The sequence below is a fragment of the Diplotaxodon limnothrissa genome, linkage group LG3 (assembly GCF_057381915.1).
Source record: "Diplotaxodon limnothrissa isolate DT_005_m linkage group LG3, D_limnothrissa_male_GT1.1, whole genome shotgun sequence".
In the NCBI taxonomy this organism is placed as follows: Eukaryota; Metazoa; Chordata; class Actinopteri; order Cichliformes; family Cichlidae; genus Diplotaxodon; species Diplotaxodon limnothrissa.
The window spans coordinates 11,988,704-12,012,901 of NC_140598.1; the positions used below are offsets into that span (position 1 = coordinate 11,988,704).

At 42.8% G+C, this 24,198-nt stretch overlaps 2 protein-coding genes, 2 non-coding genes and 1 pseudogene across 4 annotated transcripts; 3 read left to right on the plus strand and 2 right to left on the minus strand.

The window, feature by feature from the left end:
• Positions 1-6,111: 6,111 nt before the first annotated feature.
• Positions 6,112-6,230, plus strand: LOC146634541 (5S ribosomal RNA; annotated as a pseudogene).
• An 856-nt stretch (positions 6,231-7,086) lies between these two features.
• On the minus strand, positions 7,087-7,205 carry LOC146634542 (5S ribosomal RNA). Its single transcript, XR_014905726.1, has one exon. It is a non-coding gene; the product is annotated as a 5S ribosomal RNA (ribosomal RNA).
• Positions 7,206-7,562: 357 nt separating this feature from the next.
• On the plus strand, positions 7,563-7,681 carry LOC146634543 (5S ribosomal RNA). Its single transcript, XR_014905704.1, has one exon. It is a non-coding gene; the product is annotated as a 5S ribosomal RNA (ribosomal RNA).
• Positions 7,682-9,312: 1,631 nt separating this feature from the next.
• On the minus strand, positions 9,313-12,131 carry LOC146634544 (dual specificity tyrosine-phosphorylation-regulated kinase mbk-1-like). Its single transcript, XM_085349909.1, has 2 exons — positions 11,209-12,131; positions 9,313-10,462 (listed from the first exon to the last, which is right to left on the minus strand). Exons 1-2 carry the CDS (start codon positions 12,129-12,131, stop codon positions 9,313-9,315), a joined length of 2,073 nt encoding a protein of 690 aa, XP_085206035.1.
• Positions 12,132-18,901: 6,770 nt separating this feature from the next.
• On the plus strand, positions 18,902-20,819 carry LOC146634545 (uncharacterized). The gene is made up of 6 exons (XM_085349910.1): positions 18,902-18,937; positions 19,054-19,125; positions 19,226-19,344; positions 19,448-19,508; positions 19,627-19,721; positions 19,832-20,819. The coding sequence occupies exons 1-6, from the start codon at positions 18,902-18,904 to the stop codon at positions 20,817-20,819; spliced, it is 1,371 nt and encodes a 456-aa protein (XP_085206036.1).
• The last annotated feature ends 3,379 nt before the right edge of the window (positions 20,820-24,198 follow it).

The window sequence follows — 24,198 nt, forward strand, 5'->3', positions numbered from 1 at the left end:
GCAGAATACTTTTTAGCCTCTCATACACATCCAAATCTGCAGCTGCAGCACTTCAACCATAGCTTTGTCTCGCTCGTTTTGCTCTACATGTCTGACGGAGCCTGTATGTTGTTGCTGCTGATGGTTTAACATGTCCAACTGATGCTGCGGGACCAAAAACATTTTCTGTGTGTGCTCCATTTTCACCTATTTGCTATAAGACTGGTGATGAAGGGTATGGCAGCCCCTAATAACGGTAGCAAGAATCCTCCAGATTGGTTGATGGAGCTTCTCTTTTTCAAACTTTTGACCTTTTTGTCTGCAACCAGCCTGATTACTTTTTTTCTTTTTTAGCTGTCTGTACTGTTGATCAGTCAGCGGGATAACACCTTTCAAAACATTGAGTGATATCTCACACAGAGCATTAATAAAATCCCTGCTTGCATTACAAATAATATTCCTCCGTACGCTGGGTGGGGATTTATACAACAACTCCAACAGTGCAATGTTTCTCTGCATCCGTGAATACGACATCCTTTTTACCGCTTTAGCCGTTTTTTGGGGATATAAACAACTTGACGATCTGACAACAAATTGGTTCTGAGTCTTAGATACTCAGGCGTCTTAGATTTATAATCGATTAGAAGATACCCGTATGGGGTGGATGTGGCATCATTAAAAGCTTCTAAGAAGTATTTTGTATTACCTGGAAACATCTGTCTACCTAAAACTGAAATTTGATATTTATCTCTGGGGTTGTTAAACAGAATTAAATAATTAGTGTTGAACGAAATTGTTGCATAAACAAGTTCTGAACTAAACACATGCAGCTCAAGTTCCTATGATGAACGTATTGTGTGAACACATTTTGAACTTCTATGCTGTCAGACGCAGTATTCATCACATCGTCAATAATGAGCAAGTTGTTCTTATCCGGAGGTAAAAGGACATCGTCACTCAGAGACTCCGGTATACCATTCACAAAGGTGATTTTTCTTATCTGAAGAAGTTGATTGTATAAAGGCTGCCAGCAGGAGTAGATGTAAACAATATTGTCAATTTTGGTTGAAATAATAGTGGATGCTTTTTCAATGATGCTTTTGACAAAGAAAGTCTTTCCACAATTACTCGGCCCGCTAATAACTAAACTAAAGGGTGCTGGAGCCTCCCATCAAAGGCTTGATCCTGATCAGTATCCATAAGGGAGTGTTGTATAGTCAGGCAGCACCCTTCTCTTGTTTTGTTTTTTTTGTTTTTTTTTTTGTCCCGTTTGGATCTTTAGCCATCAGAATTGTTGTCTTAAGGCCAAGAGAGATGCCAAGCGGATTTATTTTACCAAGTGGATCATCATGGCCTTGCCATATTGGTCCATTTGATTGACCTTTATTATAATTATGAATTTATTTTATTTTCAGTTGCTACAAACGGGACAGACATGACTGTGGGATAGGACAGGGAGAAAGAATGAAAGAAAGAGGGGGAGAGAAAGAAAACCAAAGGGGAGAAGAGACGGTGAGAAGGGGGGGAAGAGAGAAAAAAAAACAAACAAACAAAAAAAAAAAAAACTCCTGGGTCACCTGTATGGAGAAAAAAAACAGAAGAGAAAGCAAACAACAAAGAGCAACATAATAAGAAAAAAAAAGCACCATCACAATAAACTAGCTAGCAGTAGATATCAATAGTTACTAAATAATAAACGATATTGTGCAGCACGCAAGATAGACAGCGCACAATGTGCTTTGAGGCAGCAGCCAAGAAAGCTGTAGTCCGCGTCTGTGAAAACCCATGTGTACACCTGTGTACATACCTGTGTGGATCAGCATGCTTGCATTCCAAAGGTTTCTCCATGTAATGATCTGCTAGGGAGTGTGGGGGGGCCACAGCCCTGTCCTCTATGGTATGAAGCAGGTATGGAGGAGATCAAAACTCCAGACATCCAGAGGCCCCCAGAACACAAGAGACCAAGGAAGACCCACAGAGGGGCAGCCGCGCCACTGTCCCAGTAAGAACTGAGGAGAGTCCCAGATGAGGGCTCATTCAGCAGCCGCGGAGCAGAAGCCAGGGGGAGTTGCAGTGACGCGCCCGTGAGCTCCGCCGGCAGTCAGCTGTGCCTGAGTGACCGAGCCCCAGGCCGAGAGGCCGGGGGCACCCCACCTCCGAAGTGGCCCGAGCGAGCCCCAATAAGCGGCCGCCAAGGAGTGAGCCGGTGTGTACCCGGACGCCCACCCCCAGACACAAAGAACCACCAACGCACCGACACCTGAGGGAGTCCGCCACCGGCAGGGGAAGTGGTGGTGGGTGGAGATAGGCCTCCAAACCTTGGAGGGCCTGAGATGTCCCCAGAGAGGTGGTGTCTGATACCCAACCTGACATATAGACACAGACATACAGGCACACACAGACACAAACATCCATTCCCACCCTCATGCTCTCATATGCACTTACTCCACACTCAACCGACGTGGAGACAGACATAAAAAGACGCTGTATACACGATCACACTCCCCAAGCGTACTCTACGAACCGGGTCTAGGTACCCTTGCCCCTGGAGGGGGGAACTGCACCCAGACCCAGGTGGTGATACCCTTTTCCCTGCGGTGGGGAGAGGCAGACCGCCCCGACTCCGCAGCAGCAGGGAGGCCCCACACCACAGACCGCAGTCGGACGGCCAACTCCTCCTAGCCCCCCCGCTCCAGCAGGCCGCAGAGAACGGGGGTGAGAGAAGACTCCAAACCTCCCTCCACCCGCTCATTGTAGTGTTGATGCATGTGTGTTCTAAGGTGCAATTAAAACCCAGGAGGGCATGGAGCTACCTGCCAGAGAGCAGCAGGTAAGCGCATAGTCCCTCCTGCTAGCCCTCAATGTCTACGTGTATTTAAAATTGAGAGGTGGGCAACGATGCCAGGGGTGAGGTGTACACCCTGATGGTAACTTGGACTCCGTGTATCGTGCCCACCCCCAAGATCCTATATGTATGTGTAATGAGGGTGTGAGTAATGTGAATGTCTAAGTTGTGGGATAAAATTGAGGCAGAGGCAGCCAGAAGGGGACAGAGGGGGGGGTTGCCTCCTCTGCACCCTGGTGACATACCCCTACTCCAAGGCCCTGCATGTGTGGGTGGTTGTGGTGGAGCGGGAAGAGGGAGGCAGCTGGAGATGGGGAGGGAAGGAAGGAAGGGAGGGGTAGGTGACCCCTCCCTGGGGCCAGCTCCCCCGCTGACCCCAGTAGGCACCCCCATACTCCGCGACCCGCCAGGGAAAGGGGGCCCAGGCCCATCCAGACCGGGGCCCAGCGCAGCAGCGCCCCCCGGCCCCACAGAGCCCAGGACAGTCCACCCAACCCCACCACAGAGAAAATTGCACCCACCCCCCATCCACTCATCTTCCAGACTACATGAGACGATAGACGCCCAGGCTGAGATCTTCCTCCACCTCTCCTGTATCTCCCCCTCCTGCAGAGAGTTCCTGAGGAGAGGAAAGCTCCTGCAAGATGTGACCATCTCCCCCACCAGTTGAAGAGCCCCCCAGGTGGCTCGACACACTGGCGGCATCATGCGCCAGGGATGGGCCCCCATGCACCCACCCGCCCACAACCCCGGCAACACACAAACCAGGACCCAAGGCCCCGAGGCCCGACCAGGGCCCCAATCCAGAGACGGAGCGCCACCCAGGGGCAGACAGGCTACCAGGTCAGTAACCCACATCCGTCAGCACAGACCCTCCCCTAGCCCCGCTGCACGCAGCCACGAGGAAACAGTCAGAAAAGAGCCCCCAACCAGACATGACCGCTACCCCGGGTTGAGCCCCCCAAGGAAGATGCCTCCGGGGAACCCCCCGACGCCCTAAGCCTGTCCCTACCCCCACACCAATCACAACATTGAAGGCGGGACCAAACTATGACCCCCCACCCCCACTAGGTGATGGAGCTGATCAAAGGAGCCCAGAGCAATTGATCTGATGTGGTGGCAGAGGCTGTATCAAGACTAATGTAATCTAATAGATAATTTCTATATTGGTTAGAATTAAGATTGTTTTTATTTTTCCAGTTCATGAGGACAGTTTTCTTGGCTATGCATAGGGCAGTGAAAACCATATGGGCTATATTCTTTTCTGAAGTGACATTATCTAAGCTGCCCAACAAACACACTAAGGGGGAAGTTGGAATTTTACATTTCAGACACTTTGATAAGTCTTCACATATCTCGTGCCAAAACTTCTGCACTGGTGGACAGAACCAAAGAGCGTGAATGTAATTGTCTGGTGTATTGCCTTGACAGTGTGAGCAGTTGTTGGAAGATGTAAAGCCCATCTTGAACATCCAATGACCTGTATAGTGCACTCTATGTAGTATTTTGTATTGTATTAATTGCAGACTGGGATTTTTAATCAATTTAAAGGTTTTTAAGCATACCTGAGACCAGAAGTTTTGGTCTAAACTGACTGATAAATCTGCTTCCCACTTTGCAATAGGAAGGGATATTGATTCATCTAATTTAGAAAGTGTTCTGTATATTTTAGATAATAATTTGGGGGATTTAAGAGTAAGGAAATGTGCCGCACTTGGTGGTGTTTGTAATTCAACTTGACTGAGGTTAAATTTCTTTTTTATTATGGATTTAATTTGTTGATATTCTAAAAATCTTTTCTTGTTGATCCCATATTGTGTAACTAGTCTGTCAAATGGGATAAATTCTGTTCCCTCTAATATATGTTCTAAGTATTTAATTCCTTTACAACTCCATTCTGGGAAATTAATCATATTATTGTTTTGTAATATGTCAGGGTTATTCCAGATACAGTGGGGCAAAAAAGTATTTAGTCAGCCACCGATTGTGCAAGTTCCCCCACTTAAAATGATGACAGAGGTCAGTAATTTGCACCAGAGGTACACGTCAACTGTGAGAGACAGGAAGTGACGGAAGTGAGAGGTAAGTGACGGAAGTGACGGACAAGGTAAGCGACCCATGTTGTAGGTGACGTCAGACGCCGGAGATTTTGGCGGAGAAAAAAAAAGCAAATGGTAGCATAGAGTTTAACAAAGGTTTTTCAAGCTTCAGTATTACCAAATATACTAATCAATTGTCATATAACTAACACCATCTGTCCTATCATCTTTAACACCCTGGATGACAACGGGGAGAGTTTAGACGCTCTCCAAGATTACATCGACCGCTGTTTTCAAGATTTAGTAATGAAGAAGGCTCAGGGTGCATCTTCCCCGGCCAAAATTGAGACGCCGTCATCGAAGAGATGTCGTCCAGCAGACTCCCCCGGTACAACATCGCCTGCCGGCAAAGACATCGCAGACATCCTGGAGTCAATCGACAAGCGATTGTCCAGTTTTGATGCGAGGCTGTCCCTGGTGGAGATTTTACACCGGGAATTTAAATCTCTGAGAGAATCCCTGGAATTCAGCCAGCAGCAGGTGGAAACGCTTGCCGCTGAAAATGCCACGCTACGGGAGTCGGTCAAATCTCTCACCGATAACGTGACCCAGCTAAACATTGAAAATAAAAAAGTAAAAGAATCCGTTATCGATTTACAAGCCCGTAGCATGAGAGATAATCTTGTGTTTTCTGGTATTCCAGAATCTGCCGGAGAGGACACAGAGGCAACGGTGAAAAGCTTCATTAAAATCCACCTGAAGCTGCCGGAGGACACCGTAAAGAACATCGATTTCGATAAAGTGCATCGCTTGGGGGGCGTGCGGTCGCGGACCGGGAGACCACGGCCTATTGTGGCCAAATTCGGTCAATTCAAACAGAAGGAACAGGTGAAGAGTCGCGGCAGAGAGCTGAAAGGAACGGACTTCAGCGTGAACGACCAGTTCCCCAAAGAGATCCTGGAACGACGCAAGGTCCTGTTCCCAGTTCGACGCAGCTTTATCCAGAAAGGCTCCCGTGCTGTCATCGCCGTGGACCGGCTCTACGTGGACGGACAGCTCTACCGCGACCCCGGCACCACACCGTGGTTATATTGACTGCACTCCAGATAAGAACCCGCTACACTCTTTTCTTATTCATTCACACTTTCTCCTTTAACATTGGTTTAACCTAGTAATATCAATATGATGTCATAGCAGATATAACACCGTCACCCTCCGTCATTGCTTTAATTGGAATGTTTCCGTTTCGTTTCGTGCCACACCACCCTGAACGCGCCCGATCTCGTCTGATCTCGGAAGCCAAGCTGGGTCGGGCCTGGTCAGTACTTGGATGGGAGACTGCCTGGGAATACCAGGTGCCGTAAGCTTTTGCATTTCAACACACAAATGACAGTTTAAATATTGAAACGGATCTGAGGCACTCTTTAAGCTCGTTTTCGAATAGGATGGTTAGTGAGTCTCTTGCCCAAAGAGCTCTTCCACTCATGTAGTAATGTCAAATTCTTCAAGCGTTACATCAATATCACTGTACATGCACAGAGCACCTGTAGATGTTTTTGTGCAAACACTCACAATTGTTTATGACGTGAATATTGCAGCATTAAGTATGCATTATAACTGTGCTGTCATGTGCAGCTATTAAAAATAAAAGTAGAAACTAATCAATATCCTTCACTCTAAATTGTTTTTTAAATCCCAATAAATGGGTTACAGTATCTACATGAACCCCGTTGTCAAGGAAGCCTCTCACTTACGGCCATACCAGCCTGTTCTCATCGGATCTCTGAAGCTAAGCAGGGGCGGTCCTGCATAGTCGCGTCACCTTCACCTTGCTCCATGTTAGAAACTCCATGATATCGTGTTCCCTGCTCAGGGTAGCACACTGATGCGCATTTATTCAGTATTCTTCGGGGCCGCAGTCGGCAGCCGATAAGAGTTAAAACTCGTTGCACATGAGTGTCAGGTTGACACTGTGCCCGCTGCACGCTACAAGGTTAACAAGTTCCTCACTACTGAGCCCAGACGGACTAGCCGTAGACATTTCCTACATTTACAGAATAAATAAGTTTGTGTATTTCGTAAATATTTCTTCCCTATTGTTCTTTTGTTTTGTTTTGCACAAAAGCGAAATGCAATGAGGAGCGTTGTCATGAAGCTTTTCCTCAAGCTGCCTCCACTGAGTGAGCAGCGGGACCCTCTGCAGTTTGTGTGTGGAAGTGCAAAAGCTTACAGCACCTGGTATTCCCAGGCGGTCTCCCATCCAAGTACTGACCAGGCCCAACCCTGCTTAGCTTCCGAGATCAAACGAGATCGGGGGTGTTCAGGGTGGTATGGTCGTAAGCGAAAGGTCAGTTCAGAAACGGCGTTTTTATACATGCTGTAATGACACATACACGCTTACGTTTTTGTTTTCTATATTTAAGTTAAAATGTCCAAACGACAAAAATGTTGGACTTCCAAATCGACCCAACACACTGTTTTCTCTCTGTCACTTTAACACTGTGCTGTAATCAACGAACATGTCTTCTTATCGTGATGTTACTGCGGGAAAAGCATTTTTGGAGCTCAATTTGAAGCTGCAGTTAATAACGAAGGTTTGCATGTTGTCGCTGTAACATATGAAGTTTAGCACAATAATATATATCAAACTGTGTGACATTTTGGCACCAATAAAAGGTCTTTTTCACAGCTCTTCCATCGCTTACGGCCATACCACCCTGAACACGCCCGATCTCGTCTGATCTCGGAAGCTAAGCAGGGTCGGGCCTGGTCAGTACTTGGATGGGAGACTGCCTGGGAATACCAGGTGCTGTAAGCTTTTGCACTTCCACACACAAACTGCAGAGGGCACTTCTGCTTGTGCTTAGAGGCATGAGAAGTTAACATTTATGGGTGATAAAATCTTTTTTCTATATTTTTAACATGAGAATATCAGTTTTCCATCTTGTGTTCCAGAGTAATCGGACAAAAGACAAACGTAGAACAAGGAAAAAAGAGGCCAAGTGTCTCACCTATAAAACAAAATTACTGTTTTCTGAATAGTCTCACACAGATAAACATTTGCAGGGAATACCTTTTCCTTCAAAACAAACGTCACAGACTGTGTTTTTCTTTACTGATTGTATTTGAGTAGAAACTCAGATTACAATGGCATCATTGCTCATAAAATGATTTAACTGTAAAAGTAGGTGTAGTGGATCACTTTGCATAGATCTAGATAAAAGTGCAGTAAGCAAAGACTACAGTGGTCATTGAGCAGCTGTTCCTATAATGTGAATCTGGGATAAAGGCACAGATTATTTGTTTGCCTTTGTTTCCTGGTTCTTTCTTTCTTATCCAAATGGAAAAAGAGAGAATAAAAGTACTGTTTACAAGCAGCTTATCTATCTCATTGTGCCCACTATCATAAAATCTTGGTTGACTGAGCACTGAGCCATCTACCACTCGAAATTGAACCTGTGTGGGACAACAACAAAGTCCAGTATACTAAGTTTCAGTAATGTGCAGTTTTTTCTGTGGAAGATGTAAATCTAAATAGATGTCCTATTGTATGCATAATATACCACTGAACTTTATAAAACAACTTCTAAAAGCAAATTTCGATTTATTTTAGATTTTCTCAAATCCAAACAGTGCTAAAAGCATACACACAGTCAAATATTTTTCATACGAGGTGCTGAAGGTTCTGCAATGTTCTGTCAGTGTGCCCCAGGGCAGCTGTGGCTACAATGTAGCTTGCCATTACCAGTGTGTGAATGTGTGTGTGAATGTGTGAATGACTGAATGTAGTGTAAAGCTCTTTGGGGTCCTTGGGGACTAAGTAAAGCGCTGTACAAATACAGGCCATTTACTGTGCGTGTGTTTATGCTCAAGTGTATGAATAAATTAGTCAGTTTTAAACAGTTGCAATTTAAACAGTAGAAGAGTGGCACTATATTTATATATTTATAAAGAATTTCAAACAACAATTAATTGATGCTCAAAGCAGGTTTATTTAATTAATATCCAGATTTCCAATTAGTTCCCAATTCATTCAGCAGCAAATCACATCACCAGTCACTTCAAGGCTGTATGTATTATTGTAAGGTAGACCCTACAATAATACATACAGAGAACCCAACAATCATATGACCCCCTATGAACAAGCACTTTGGCAACAGTGGGAAGGAAAAACTCCCTTTTTACAGGAAGAAACCTCCGGCAGAACCAGGCTCAGGTCGGGGCGGCCATCTGCTGCGACCGGTTGGGGTGAGAGACGTAAGACCTTTGTTGTAGGTCTGATTGAAGGACTGATGTGATGGTAAGTTGTCTGCTGCTCCGCTTTGAATATTGAGAGATTAGTTGATGGATTTCAAGCCAAATTGTGCCCAAGTTTAAGACCACATTCATTGGTTGTTTTTGTTGATGTTATTGTTTTGGGCTTTTTTTCCACAAGAATTTCTAGCTCCCCTAGAATTCTGGCCACCCAAACGATGATTGCTGCTGAGAGAGCACAAGGTTTTGTCCCCCTGTACTATTCATGTCAGTGCAGGGGGTTCTCCTTGAGAGGCCAGGGTCGAAAAAGGGATGCTTCAGAACCTCCGAGGGTGTTATGCGCTGATTTGCATCCAAGGCCAACATTTCTTTGATTAGCCTTACAAATAATGATTGGCCATTTTCCGGTCCTCGCCTAACCTTCAGCAGTTGTTCGAGGTCATCGAGACGCTTAAGTTTTATCGATCGAGTTTCCTTGAATCGATAATCTGTCTCGTATTGAAATTGTTCTTGGGTCTTAAATGTCCAGCGCTGTTTGTTGTAGTTATCCTCGATGAAATAGCAGTCAGTGTACAAGCCAGACTCTAGGAGATGATCTGGTAGCTGACCCTGGGTTTCAATTATGAATTTCAAAACATCATAATCGTCTTCCCCAGGATAGAGAGGCACCCCTGTAGCAAGCTCCACAGCTACCAGCCCCAGAGACCACATGTCGATTGCTTCGTCGTATGGAATGCCAAGCATAACCTCAGGTGCACAATAACCAATTGTCCCCACACGGTCACCAGGAATCACTGCAGAAGCAGGACATGCGAGGCCAAAGTCTATGAGTTTGACTTTGACGGGAGACTCACTGCGGTTCACAACCATGATGTTTCCAGGTTTGAGGTCAGCATGCACTATTCCCACAGAACCCAGGTGGAACAGAGCATTTGCGAGCTGATGCAAACTTGGCCTGAGTTCTCTCATTGGGAGACCTCGGTTATTCCGGTCCCCAATGTAGTCCCACAGGCTTTGGTCGAGGAGTTCGAAATTCAAGCAAATGCGCTCTCCATCGAAGAAATAGCCGTTCCATTCGACAATGTTGCACCTGTCTGGATCCAAGCGTCGTAGCTGCTCCAGGATGAAAATTTCCAGTTTTGCCTGGAGCAGAATTTCAGGGTCGCTCTTGTTGACTTTAATAGCAACCGTTTTGTTGTTTTTAGTATCGCGACATCTGGTTACCAAACCAAAGCCTCCTTCTCCAAGGAAGGCCTCTACCACGTGGTGATCTCCTAAAATGGTCCCTTCCGTTATTTGAAGATCATCTTCAGAGGCAGATGGGTTGGCTGAGGTGTTGATGTCTCTTTTTTGAGGAAATTCAACTGAGTTTTGGAAACTGCAGCTGAATTTTTGCGATCCATGACTTTTCCAGCTTGAAGGCTGCTGAGAGAGCACAAGGAGTTCTCCCCCTGTACTATTCATGTCAGTGCAGGGGGTTCTCCTTGAGAGGCCAGGGTCGAAAAAGGGATGCTTCAGAACCTCCGAGGGTGTTATGCGCTGATTTGCATCCAAGGCCAACATTTCTTTGATTAGCCTTACAAATTGTCACGGTCCCCGTGCCTGCTCGGCTGGCCCTGTGTGGCTACATGTTATGTTTTGTCTTTTCTCTCTCTCCTCTCTCTCTGCTCGCTGCCTGGGCGGAGCTCATTGTGAGCTCCCGGCCTCCACCACCTGTAGGCAATCACCTGTGGCTCCTCACCCTGTTTGCTCCCGCTACTTAAGGCAGTGACTGAGAGCACCTCGCCGCTGGACTATTGAATAACGCTCGTCAGTGCTACTTTAGCCTCAGCCAGTTTTGAGCTCTGTCCGTAAAAGTTCCGTGCTAACCCTTGTTCTCTGTATGCAGATTTCTCGTGTTTTGGTTTGGAGACTCTGGACGCTTTTCCCGACCCCGCTCTGCACCCCTGGGAACCCTGGCCCCCTTCTCCCTCACCTGTATATAGTGCACCTGGAGTGTGTAAATAAACCTGTTTTTCTGAGACTTCAGTCTGCGCCGAGTCCTCCCTGCTCCTCCGTGACACAAATAATGTTTGGCCATTTTCCGGTCCTCGCCTAACTTTCAGCAGTTGTTCGAGGTCATCGAGACACTTAAGTTTTATCGATCGAGTTTCCTTGGATCGATAATCTGTCTCGTATTGAAATTGTTCTGGGGTCTTAAATGTCCAGCGCTGTTCGTTGTGGTTATCCTCGATGAAATAGCTGTCAGTGTACAAGCCAGACTCTAGGAGATGATCTGCTAGCTGACCCTGAGTTTCAATTATGAATTTCAAAACGTCATAATCGTCTTCCCCAGGATAGAGAGGCACCCCTGTAGCAAGCTCCACAGCTACCAGCCCCAGAGACCACATGTCAATTGCTTCATCATATGGAGTGCCAAGCATAATCTCAGGTGCACAATAACCAATTGTCCCCACACAGTCACCAGGAATCACTGCAGAGGTGTTACATGCGATGCCAAAGTCTATAAGTTTGACTCTGACTTGAGACTCACTGCGGTTCACAACCATGATGTTGACAGGTTTGAGGTCAGCATGCACTATTCCCACAGAACCCAGGTGGAATAGAGCATTTGCGAGCTGATGCAAAATTGGCCTGATTTCTCTCATTGGGAGACCTTGGTTATTCCGGTCCCCTATGTAGTCTGACAGGCTTTGGTCGAGGAGTTCGAAATTCAAGCAAATGCGCTCTCCATCGAGGAAATAGCCGTTCCATTCGACAATGTTGCACCTGTCTGGATCCAAGCGTCGTAGCTGCTCCAGGATGAAAATTTCCAGTTTTGCCTGGAGCAGAATTTCAGGGTTGCTTTTGTTGACTTTAATAGCAACAGTTTGGTTCTTTTTTGTATCGCAACATTTCGTTACAACACCAAAGCTTCCTTCTCCAAGGAAAGCCTCCACCATGTGGTGATCTCCCAAAATGGTCCCTTTAGATATTCCAAGCTCATCTGAGCCGAAGGATGGGTTGGCTGACATGGTGTAATGTGTCTGTTTGCGCTGTGGATTGGTGAGAAACAAAACTGAACTTGTTTTGGTTTCTCTCGTAAATTGCTCTCAAAACTTCTCGAAAGGGTTTTAGTTGCTGCAGGTCAACGTCCATTAAGCATAAAGTAACAGGTGAGCGCTCCTATTTATGGGTTTTGGGATCAAAGCAAAGTTATGACGTCAGAAAGGATCAAAGCAAAGTTACCACGTCACAAGCGATCGAAGCGATTCTAATATGTGCGCATGCGCACATATGAGAAGCGATCGAAGGGATTGTAATATGTGCGCATGCGCACATATGAGAAGCGATCGAAGGGATTCTAATATGTGCGCATGCGCACACGTGCTTGCTTGTGTAATATTGTTCACACTAGACTTGACCCTAATCAATTTAATATCAGTCAATCAAAGAAAATGTTAGTTTTGGAAAATTTTAAAATGACATAACTGACAGTTAAAACATTTTTTGTTCATGTATTTGTATTTGTATTGTCTTCGGGGTTTTTTTGCATACCATGTCAAGCTTTTCTGTATATAGTCATGTCGTAGATTTCGGAGCAAACAAGAAATTGAATTGGATTTTAATATTGCAGTGCTTGGATTTCGGATTTGGTGCTTAAAACTTCTTGAAACTGTAACCGTATTTCATTCACCACAAATAACTATCTGATTGAATAGTTTTCTTATCAGATAGAGAAATAAAACGAGTCGCAAAGTCTAAAAGCAACATTTCTCTGCCTGGGCTGTACCTCTGCACGTTAGTCTGTTTCAATGTGTGACCCCCCACCCCCTCCCTGATCAGTCGGGGGTGAGTGCGCTAATGTGCCTGGAGGCCGTTTTAATGAGTGTTTGCTGGAAAACGAAAAATACAAGAAGGATTTGTACGTTTTCACAACGGGGGAGTTGCGTAAGTACTAGTAAATAATTTTCTCGAGTGTGTACGTTACACACGTTATTTGTTTAAAATTGGTGTTATTATTTTGCTAGCTAGCAAACTCGCGGGATAAAGGATTGAAGTGCACTCAGTGCGATACAATACGGTGCCGCTATTCTAACAGTTAGTTATTGCAGGGTAACTTGTAGAATATGCTGAGAATTGAACCAAGATTACACAGCAGTAGCAGTAATACGAGTTACCTCCCTCAAGTGAAAGCGTTAAACGTTAGCCCGATGCTTAACTAGCCAACGTCAGGCTTTCTGATTGAAGGCTAAAAGCGACGTTGTCACCAAGTAAACAGAATATTGATGATATTTTTGTGTATCGCTGCAGCCTTTTCAAGTATTAACCTGGTGTCTTTGGGAACACCTTAGGGGGAAATGACGGTAATATGACTGAACCGTATGGGAACAAAGAATAGGCACTTTTTTGTGCTACCGAAGTTTCCTCGCTTTCATTCAAAATCTGTTTATCATTAAACAATTGAAACATAATGGCTTCAAGCTCACATTGAGGCCTGTGGGGCACTATCAGCCACTGAGACAGTAGACAAGTGACTATTTCACACTTTAAGGCTGCCTGTTTATTTAAGGGAGACGAACAGTACATTATAACTGTATATAATAATATCAATGATGATAGATTAAATAAATGGGTTTTTGAAAGACGCTTGTGCATTTTTAAAGTCTAAAGTGTTGAATTGATCTGAGTATGTCATCTGTTCAAAGCCTCTCCCAGTCAGTGCTGTTCTCTATGCCTGTCTTACTCTACATGATGTTATTAGCACAAACACTTTAAAGGTGATAATTAGGTCTACAACAATAACACAGACTGCAATGTAGTTAAGCGTCTTACAGTTAGTTTTGAATGAATGAACTTAAAAAACAACACAAGCAAAGATCTGTCTCCTCCTGTTTTTTGTGTCACATAAGAAAGAAGCATCAATATCTGATGAGAAGACTTATTAATTTGGCCTTTCACGTGGTCTTACTCGGGTGATGCGAAGTGAAATATGCATCCTTTTTATGGTAATGTGCTGGAAAATGTTGAAAATGGACATTAAACGTGCTCACAAAGTGCTTGAATTTGACCCTGAAAGGTGTATGAACCCAGAAAAAGTCACACTTGGAGTAAAAACCTCTCATAGCAAGTTAATCATATTCAATTGATTTGATGCTTTCAGCACAAAATTTAGCCACACAGTCAGGACAGCGTCTGATTTAGCTTCATCGGTAAACGTGTTTATGCAGTACATAGTAACAGTGTGGCTGAGTCCTCTGGTTCAAATCAGTTCCAGTACATTTGGAGATGTAAGTCTTAACCTTTCACATGCATCGGGAAGGAAAAAACAATCTTCACAGTACTGCCGAAGTGCAGCGATACATTGTGAAGTGCACATTTCCATTTCTCATACAGTACCGAGCAAAAGTCTTGAACCACCCCCTTATTTTTTCGTGTTTTGCCAGGTCAGTCTGTGTTAACGGTGTTATTAACTGCATTCTTCAACTAAAGAAGTGAGAACAAATGATGTGGGGTTTTGTTTTTTTGCAATAGGCTGCAAGTAAATGTGTACAGATACAATTTAAAATTGGTTCTTTGTTAAGTTTTCTGGTCCTTTCCGTGACTTAGGGTTAGGGTTAGTCTAACACACTTAAAAGCTGTTTACAGTCAGAATTTATAAAACTATGATTGTAAATAAATTCAAACAAGTGAGCTTTTCTCTTTGTGCTGAATATCAACACTGTGATTTCTTAGACTGTAAGCTTTACTTCAGCACAACCAGTTGTAGAAGCTGCCACTCCAAATGTCTTTGATAACAAGAAAAAAATACCTTTTCAGTACACGGCCTGAAGTTCTTCTCTGACATCTTCTGCCATCGGCTTTGTCTGCTGCTTTAAAGACAATAAACCACAAAAAGATGATTTAGTCACTTTGTCTGTGTCATGCAGCTCGAATGTGTCGTGTAACGATGTTGAATAGCCGTCGTTATCCCTCTGCTGTGTCAGTAGGATTGTACTGTACAGCATCTCATTGATATGTGAGGAATGCTAATGTAACACGATAACAGACTTACATCATTAAAACATAAAGGACAGGAGATATTTAGATATTTTTATATTTATATTACATTTTATAGCTGACGGATATTACTAAATAGATAGAATTTACTAAATAGCTGGATGAACATGAAAAATATGTCCATAATCACAAATGACCATGAGAGCCAGTAGAATTAATTCAACTGGACACTCGAAAGACGTCCTTAAATGCTCTTTAAGTGGCAGAACAGACGAACAAACAGTTAATCGCTTACTTGAGATGAAATCTGCTCAGCTACTTTGAAAACAGCTTCTCACTGGTTCCTCCTTTAACAGGATGACGGCTCAGGGGTAAGGCCATCATGCAGTCCAGCAACCTTTATGGTTCTGCTTTGATTCACCAGGAACTATTAGGGAAACCTTCCAGCGCCTCCTGTGAAAGACACAGGCATAAACACACAAACATTTATTAACATGTTCCACAGTGTTCCAGTTTGATTTTCTCATCCTGTGGACAACAACGAACAGAGATGCAGGTTTATTGTTAACTTTTGTAAGGTTTATTTAGTGAACATATCCAGCTGCAGCTCCACTGTGATCCTGAGCTGGATAAGCACTTAAGAAAATGTGTCAATAAATGGACATACATCAGCTTACTATATTTATCCAAACAGACGGGACCAATAATGCTTCACTGAGTCAGAGACTTTAACGTCTCTTCTATGTAAGAATGTCTCGTGCTGATAGACCTGCAAACTTGACAACAAAGGTTTTTCAGACTGCATGTAGCTGTCCTCTATGTCAGCTCACACATTTACATTCATGTCACACTTATTTCTGCTTTCCCATTTTATAATTATTACTTACATTTTGATTAGATACCTTGAGTTTGTAAATGATCAGATTACATAATTGGAATACAATGTATCCAATTCAGGGTTGCGGGAGGATGAAGCCTATCCCAGCTGATACAGGACAAAGACAGGCTGCCAGTTATTGCAGGGCTAACACAATATGTGTAACAGAAAATCCACTTAAATGTTTGATATTTCTTATAATAATCATAATTATGACTATTATTTAAAGGTTTCTTTATGAATACATTTTGATTTTTTATAACCTCTAAAATATAAACCTGAGCTGTTTCAGATTCTGACCTCTGACCTCACTGCAGCTCCCTCTTGGAAGTACGTCTGCTTCTTGTCTTCCCCCAGTGTTGACCGCCTGCCCTTGATATCACGTACTGTACCTGAGGAACAAAAAAGGACAAACACTTGCCTTCATTTAAGAAGTACATTCATACAGAGGTAATCTATGGAAACACACTAGTTCACCCTTTGGGAAAAAGCAGTTCCTGTGAAACATTTCTGTAAATGAACATCATGTGGAGAATGAATGAAATGAGTTCTTCAGGTGACTCAGCAGTCCCACACTGACAAATGAAATCTAGTTAAACTATTAAGCATATTTGCTCTTCTGAAATCTGTGTTAAACAACAACAAACATAAATTAGTAACAAAAATACAGCTGAGTAGAGGCTTTACAAACCACCAGCAGCCATAATGCTAAATTTTAATCTTTAAATGTTTCTGAGCCGTCTTGAACCTACTTTTAACACATTAAAGTCCCACAGTCAATGCAGCCTGACTCAATCCTAGATGTTCAGCACACAGAGACACAGAGGTACCGTTTAAAGTTTACAGAGTCTGGCAGTCTTTGCATGATGTCCACGTCACTGTACGTTTCTAGCTGACTCTCAGGTGTGACAGGTGTGCCAGCAGGAAAGAGTAATAATAACCTGCATCCTGAGGTTTGTCATGCAGGATTAAAGGAGCCAGGCTTTGTTCACACAGCTGGGATTGTATTTTACACTGACCCTGGGTCAGTATAAGTATCATACAGTTTAAACGAAGCACTGAAACTTGCTCATATTTATCACAGATGCACTGAAGCTAATCGAGATATTTGCTGTCAGTCTGTGGCTGCGATTAAACGCTTTACTGAAAACTTTATTAACTAGTAACTTCATCAGTCATGACAGAAGCTAATATTTCTGTGCTAACATCGTTTAACCAGTAACAGCTTTACTCCAATATAAGCTAACGTTTACACCGTAACTTTAAGCTAGCACCATAAAGACGGTAAAACACGTAATAATATCTACAAATGCATCTTAAAGCTGTTATATTAGCACTCGGTGTATTACTAACATAACCACATTAACATTACTGACACTCGCTGACTTTTAATAGTCATTCTATAAATGCTGTCCGTTTAAACGGTCTTACCTGTACACACTGCATATCCACCGGATTCCAGCCAGAGTGGATTCTGGAGTCTTCCACGCTCCTGTTAGTGATCCTCCATCTGGATGGATGAGAACAACCTTCTGAACAATCTAGCAGGAGATGGCCCATATCTATGGGACTGATTTGTGCTGATAACGCCCATTGTATGGACTGATAACAGCCGAAGCGGGTGAATAAAGTCACCCAGTAGCTAGCTGTGCCATTACCCAGCATACATCACTCCCTCCGTAAATGCAATAAACGATACAAAAGTATCGTTCTACCTGTTTTTCAGGTAGTTGTTTATATTATATAATTTATTGTGTTCTGTATACGTCACTACAATGTGATTTGGAAAATGTCTAAATATACCGACAACAGGCACTTCCGCGGCAATCTCTTCAATCGGAGGACCCTTCACGTCAATTCCCGACGCGAGGGGGGTACCCTGCGCGTCCATAAGTGAAGCTGAGTGAGCCTGACCATGCGTCACACGTTTGACGAGTTGGGAGTGAGAACGTGTTGCCCTCTCACACTGCAGGCCAACTGGTTTCTCCCCTCTTCTATGGAACCAGCTTCCAGACTTGGATTTGAGAGACAGACACTATCTCTACTTTTAAGATAAGGGTTCAAACTTTAATTTTTGCTAAAGCATATAGTTAGAGCTGGATCAGGTGACCCTGAATCCTCCCTTAGTTATGCTGCAATGGGTGTAGGCTGCTGGGGATTCCCATGATGCATTGAGTATTTCTTCTTCAGTCACCTTTCTCCCTCACTATGTGTTAATAGACCTCTCTGCATTGAATCACACTTGTTATTAATCTCTGTCTCTCTTCCACAGCATGCCTCTTGTCCCATCTTCGTTCTCTCACCCCAACCACTCCTGGCAGATGGCCGCCCCTCACTGAGCCTGTTACTGCCGGCGCTTCCTCCCTGTTAAAAGGGAGTTTTTTTCCACTGTCGCCAAAGTGCTTGCTCATAGGGGGTCATATGATTGTTGGGTTTTTCTCCTTGTGTATATTATTTTAGAGTCTACCTTACAAAGTAAAGCACCTTGAGCCGACTGTTGTTGTGATTTGGTGCTGTATCAATAAAACTGAATTGAATTGAAATAACATAAAAGGACATAATGCTGCAGGTTGGCTTTCTTTCTTTTCTGATTCACCAGTTTGTATGCATCTTTTCACAGGAGTGACCTAAGGACGGCTGTAGCCTACCCTTATTTACTTATATAATGAACAACATATAGTGTAATGTAGTGTAAAATAGAGTGTTTTCTTTTAATTTAATGACATAAAGCAGGGATCAAATGTTTCCATGGTGACTGTTTTAGAATTGTGCATTTTAAAATCTGCATCAGACTTGAAAAAGAGCTCATCTGTGCAAGAAAAACCATCAAGTCAGGAGTATTTTCATATCTACATTTGATCTTACACAAGTTTTGAAGAGTTTTGGAAAGTTTCTCTTCCCCAACTGTGATAGAACAGCAGCGTTTTAATGGAAGCCAGTAAAGGGATCTACAAACCCATCAGGGTATGTGACACTTTTTGTTTTTACTGCATTTTTGAAGAATTTGATGTAGTTTTAAAAAGCTGACAAACTGAGAATCAATTTAAGTTACAATGAATAATTTCTTATTTCTTTGACAGGTGCTGTTCAACACACCCATATATAACACAGCTGTGGAGATCTGCTGGTATCTACCAGGTTACAGGGCTCAGGTAAGACCCAGATCCATCCAAACCAAAACTGAGATAAAATGTCAGGTGATTTCTGAAGACCTGGGAGTGATGCTGATTAAATGTCTCCTTTTATTTTTAGATTGCAATGATGACGGAATTCCTCAGACTTCAGAAGGAAAACCAAATACCATCAAGCCTCACTGCAGAAGATATGGGAGATCTTTTGGTGGAGAGGAGCAAAGAGACAGTCAGAGAGCAGTGAGTTACTGTGACACCTACAGACCATCCACCTCACACCTGAAACGGTTTGTGCTGAAGTGTAAATGCTGAGAGAAAACCTCTCTTTTGTTTTCTTTTGAAGACTTTGGGAGTTTGAATTGGAGGGTTTGGAAGAAACAGAAGCCAAACCTCTTCTGAAACTGGTAAGACTAGAAAACTCACAAGAGTTTTAGTCATTTGGAGATCTTTTTTTTTTTTTTTTTTACTACAATCACATAACCTCTCAACAAAACTGCAATGTAAACATGCTTTCTGTTTCAGGTGTGGGCAGTGAACACAATAAATAAAATGAGGGACATCGAGTTTCAAGCCCGGATGCTGCTGGAATTTCCAGAGGCCATACCTCCTAAATTTCAGTGAGTCACCTCTGACATAAAATCATTAACAGTCCAGCTACAGTATTTCAAAATTTCTGTTATTTTTTTAAATAGGTGTAAAAGATCATTCTTATAACTTTATTCTGCAGAACACCTAAGCTCCTCAGCAATGTCAGGAAGTACATTGACCTCCTTAAAGAGAGGCAGCAGGACGCACAAACCTCCAAACTGTTCACTGCAACAGACGTGGTGATAGAGGTGGTTCCCCGTGTCCTGCATGGCTTCTGGAAGCTTCCTTCTTACCCCCTACTGAACATGTCCTCCCAAAAATTGAGCATCCTCTCCACCAGTGTGACAAAGGCCACTTTGGATCGAGTGTCCAAATCTCTCCTAACAATGGAAAACCAGACCATCTTCTCAAGGTCCATCAGAGATGACATGGTGCAAAGTATCCTGTCTGAAGTCAGAGAGAAATATTCAGAAAAGATTCTGCTGAGCCACATTGCAAACTTTGCACCAGGACTACTCAGGGCAATTTCTGATGTAGCAAAGACGAGCATATGCCAGATCTTCCAGCCCCCTTGTGAAAGTCCAGTAGTGTCTGATGTTCTTCCAACTAAAGAACCTCATCCTGAAGGTCTGCTGAAGTCAGATGTTCTTCCCACTTCCCAACCTCCAGTTGAAAGTTCACGAATTGCTGATATTTTTTCCACTCACAAACCTCCTTCTAAAAGTTCAACAAAGGCTGATGTTCTTCCAGCTAAAGAATCAGCTCATGAAAATCTGCTGATGTCAGATGTTGTTCCTACTAAAGAACCAAAAGGACCTGATCGTGAACATGTTCTGAAGTCAGATATTCTCCCTACTAAAGAACCAAAAGGACCTGATCGTGAACGTGTTCTGAAGTCAGATATTCTCCCTACTAAAGAACCACAAGAACCTGCTTGTGAAAGTGTTCTGAAGTCAGGTGTTCTTCCTACTAAAGAACCACACGAACCTGCTCCTGAACGTGTTCTGAAGTCAGATGTTCTTCTTACTTCCGAACCTCCTTTTGAAAGTTCAACAAAGGCTGATGTTCTTCCGACTAAAGAGCCTGCTTGTAAAAATCTGCCTGAAGCTAGATGTTGTTCCTCCTAAAGAACCTCAAGAACCTGCTTGGGAAAGTGTTCTGAAGTCAGATGTTCTTCCTACTTCCGAACCTCTTTTTGAAAGTTCAACAATGGCTGATATTCTTCCCACTGGAGAACCCGCTCGTGGAAGTCTGCCAAAGTCAGATGTTCATCCTACTAAAGAACCTCTCATTGAAAGTTCATCAAAGGCTGATGTTCTTCCTACTAAAGAGCCTGCTTCTGAAAGTCTGGCAACGTCTGATGATCTTCCTAGTGAGGAACTCCCTTCTGTATGTCTATCCATGTCTGAGCCAGTTGTCTCTTTTACTAATAATTCAGAGAAGTCTGACAACATTAAAATCAAGGAGAAAAAGAAGAAAAAAAAGGGCTTCTTCCAAAAATTCAGAGCCCTGTTCTGTTGTTGCTTCAGACCCCAAGAAACTGACTGATTTTGAGAATCCAATCTGTTTGTTCTAACTCTACAAAATCAAATAAAATGATTAATCAATATTTTTTTCCATGAGTCTGCATCTATGATTAAAGAATATTTTTCCTTCAGATGTTTATAAGGGTTCTCAAAATACCTCCACAAGTCCAACAATTGTTAACATATTAGTGTTGTTATCTTTAAGAGAATCTGAACTTATTCTTACTCTTAACATATCAACAGCAGTAACTGAAACCAGTGCTGATTTTCTAACACTGGAAAATAACTCAAAATGTTAGAAATATTCCAGTGTTAGAAAATCAGCACTGCTCAGTGTTAGCCATTGTTAATCTTCAAAACTGACTAGGTTACTTTTAAACATATAACACTGTCAAAAGTGTTAATTTAACACTCAACAGTGTTGTATTTAACACTCAGAGGTGTGGACCCATATAGACACTCTCTAGTGTTAATTTAACACTGGAGATTTTGCTGTGTAGTTATACAAGTATAACACACAGTGAAATGTAGCCTGACACGCTCCTCGACATGTGCAAAAATGGGGGGGGGGGGGGGGGGGGGGGGGGGGGGGGTAGAGGAAGAACATTGTATATACATATAGTATATACATTGGGTGAATGTGCAGTAGTAGCAGCAAGCAGGTGAATTCTGTACATTAATATGAATAGACATCTGACTATTTTAGAGGATAGACAATATAAACATATTTAAAATTAAAGGAATTTGGAATGTACATTGTGCATTGGTTTAGAGTGTCTGGAAGAGAGTCCTGTCTCAGTCAATTATAGATGATGTGAGAGGGCGGGTGTGTGTGTGTTTAGGGCCCGGATGGCTTGGGGATAGAAGCTCCTCTTGAGTCTCTCTGTCCTTGCCCGGATGATGCGGAACCTTCTACCAGATTGCAGAAGTTGGAACAGTTTGTTGCCAGGATGGGACGGGTCCTTCAGTATCTGCGCTTATTTTGGCCAAAACGCCAGAATCTCAGGTTAAACCTCCCAAAATTTCAACAACCACCAAACAGCTAAAACAGTAAATGAGAGCAGGAACACGGATTCTGCACAAAGACGTAAACACAAAGCGCGGAGCCGCCGACGCATCAGAATCAGTGAGATGTGACTTTCTCACCTGACTGCACGGACACGAGCTGAAAGCCGACAGCTCGCTGATTCTGATGTTTCGGCGGCTCCGCACTTTGTGTTTACGCCCTTTTTGCGCTGATTCTGAAGCTGCAGGTTTGATGTCTCTCCAAACAATATTGAGTAAACCAGCAGCAAAAGAAGCTCCAAACTACGCTTCACATAAACATCGTCATGAATTCCCTCTGATTGTTTTGCTGCCACCAGGATAAAATCACACTTCATGCACAGCTCTCTCTCTCTCTCTCTCTCTCTCTCTCTGTACTTCAAGAACAGTTTCCTGTTTTCTGCATTATTCGCTTGCTTGTTACGCACAAGTCTACCGTTCTTACAGCCTGTCGGCAGCTTTTTTTTTTTTTACTTACTTCCGAAAACAAAGCCTCGTTTCTGCCGTTCAATACTGAACAAATTTAAACTTTTTTAAATGATGCAAAATTGCAAAACGCTCAGCTGTGTCTGTAATCAAACCTCTGTAACTTTGCTCTGCTTCACGTCAGCAGCATCAGGTAATGTTCATATGTTCATTAATGGTTTTCTTTTGTTTTTGATGTACTGCAGAATATTTGTATAAAATCCCAGGCCAGGAAAACCTTCATGTTTTTCTGTTTGATCCTCAGCTACTTTGACACAAAGGCATCTGCTGTGACGCTCACACCTTTGATAAAATCTCGCAAGTGTCAGATTTCTTTTTATAGATATAAAAATATAGAAATGTACTGATGCATGACCTGAATTATAATATTTCTGACTGACTGAGGCAAAATTTCCCCGATTCAAATTGAATCAAATTGAATCGAATCGATTCTAGACATGAGTGACGATGCCAGCCCTAATATGCATGTTTTAATAAAAGAGATAATGTTGGTGTTTCAGTCATGTAGTAACTGTTAGCTTTAACTGTACAAGGCTTGTTAGACATAATGAAACACATCGTACAGACTTCTGGATGTTAGACTATAATTTTTATTATGATTATTAATCTTGAGTATAAAAAGTCAGTCAAGTATATCCAGGATATCTTTCTGTTAACTGGATTCACTGACCCTAACACTGGGACCAGGATAAGCGGTCGCATGGAGCTGGTTTTCAGCTGGTTACCAGCTGACAATCTTATTATTTAATTAATTTAATTAAGTTATTTAATTTTTCTAATTTTTCCTCCACATTTCCCCTGAAATGAAGGGATTGTGTTGAACATGCTTTAGTTCCTCACATTTTTCTGCATCTCTTTGTTCAACCCCCTGAATTAAACCTGAAAGTCTGCACTTCAAACACATCTGAGTTGTTTCATTTAAAATTGATTTTAGTGTATGTACAGAACCAAAATCAGAAATTAAGTTCTCTCTGTCCAGATATTTATGGACCTAACTGTATAATCTATACAGCACGTAAAAAATGCTGTAAATAAAGAAGTCTGTGAAAATGTGGCGCTTCCAGGTCAATTTAAACTGAAGTGATATAAACGAAGAAGTCAAAAAACTCAAAAGAAATTGCAGGGCAGCAGAAAGGAGATGGAGGAAAAATAAAAATAATATCAACCATCAAATATTTTCCGAGCAACTTAAAATGTACAATAATACATTAAGGAAGTCAAGAAATTCATACTTCGCCAAAATAATCAGTATTAACAAAAACAATCCCAAGGTCCTCTTTTCCACCATAGATCATTTATTTAACCCTGATTTTAAAAGCTCCAAAAGAACCCCCACAGACTCGCTCTGTGAGCAGTTTGCAGACCACTTCAGGGGAAAGATCAGCGCCATCAGATCTGATATTTTATCTAATCGCGATATGATTGTAAACACATCTGAGGGCTCGATTGT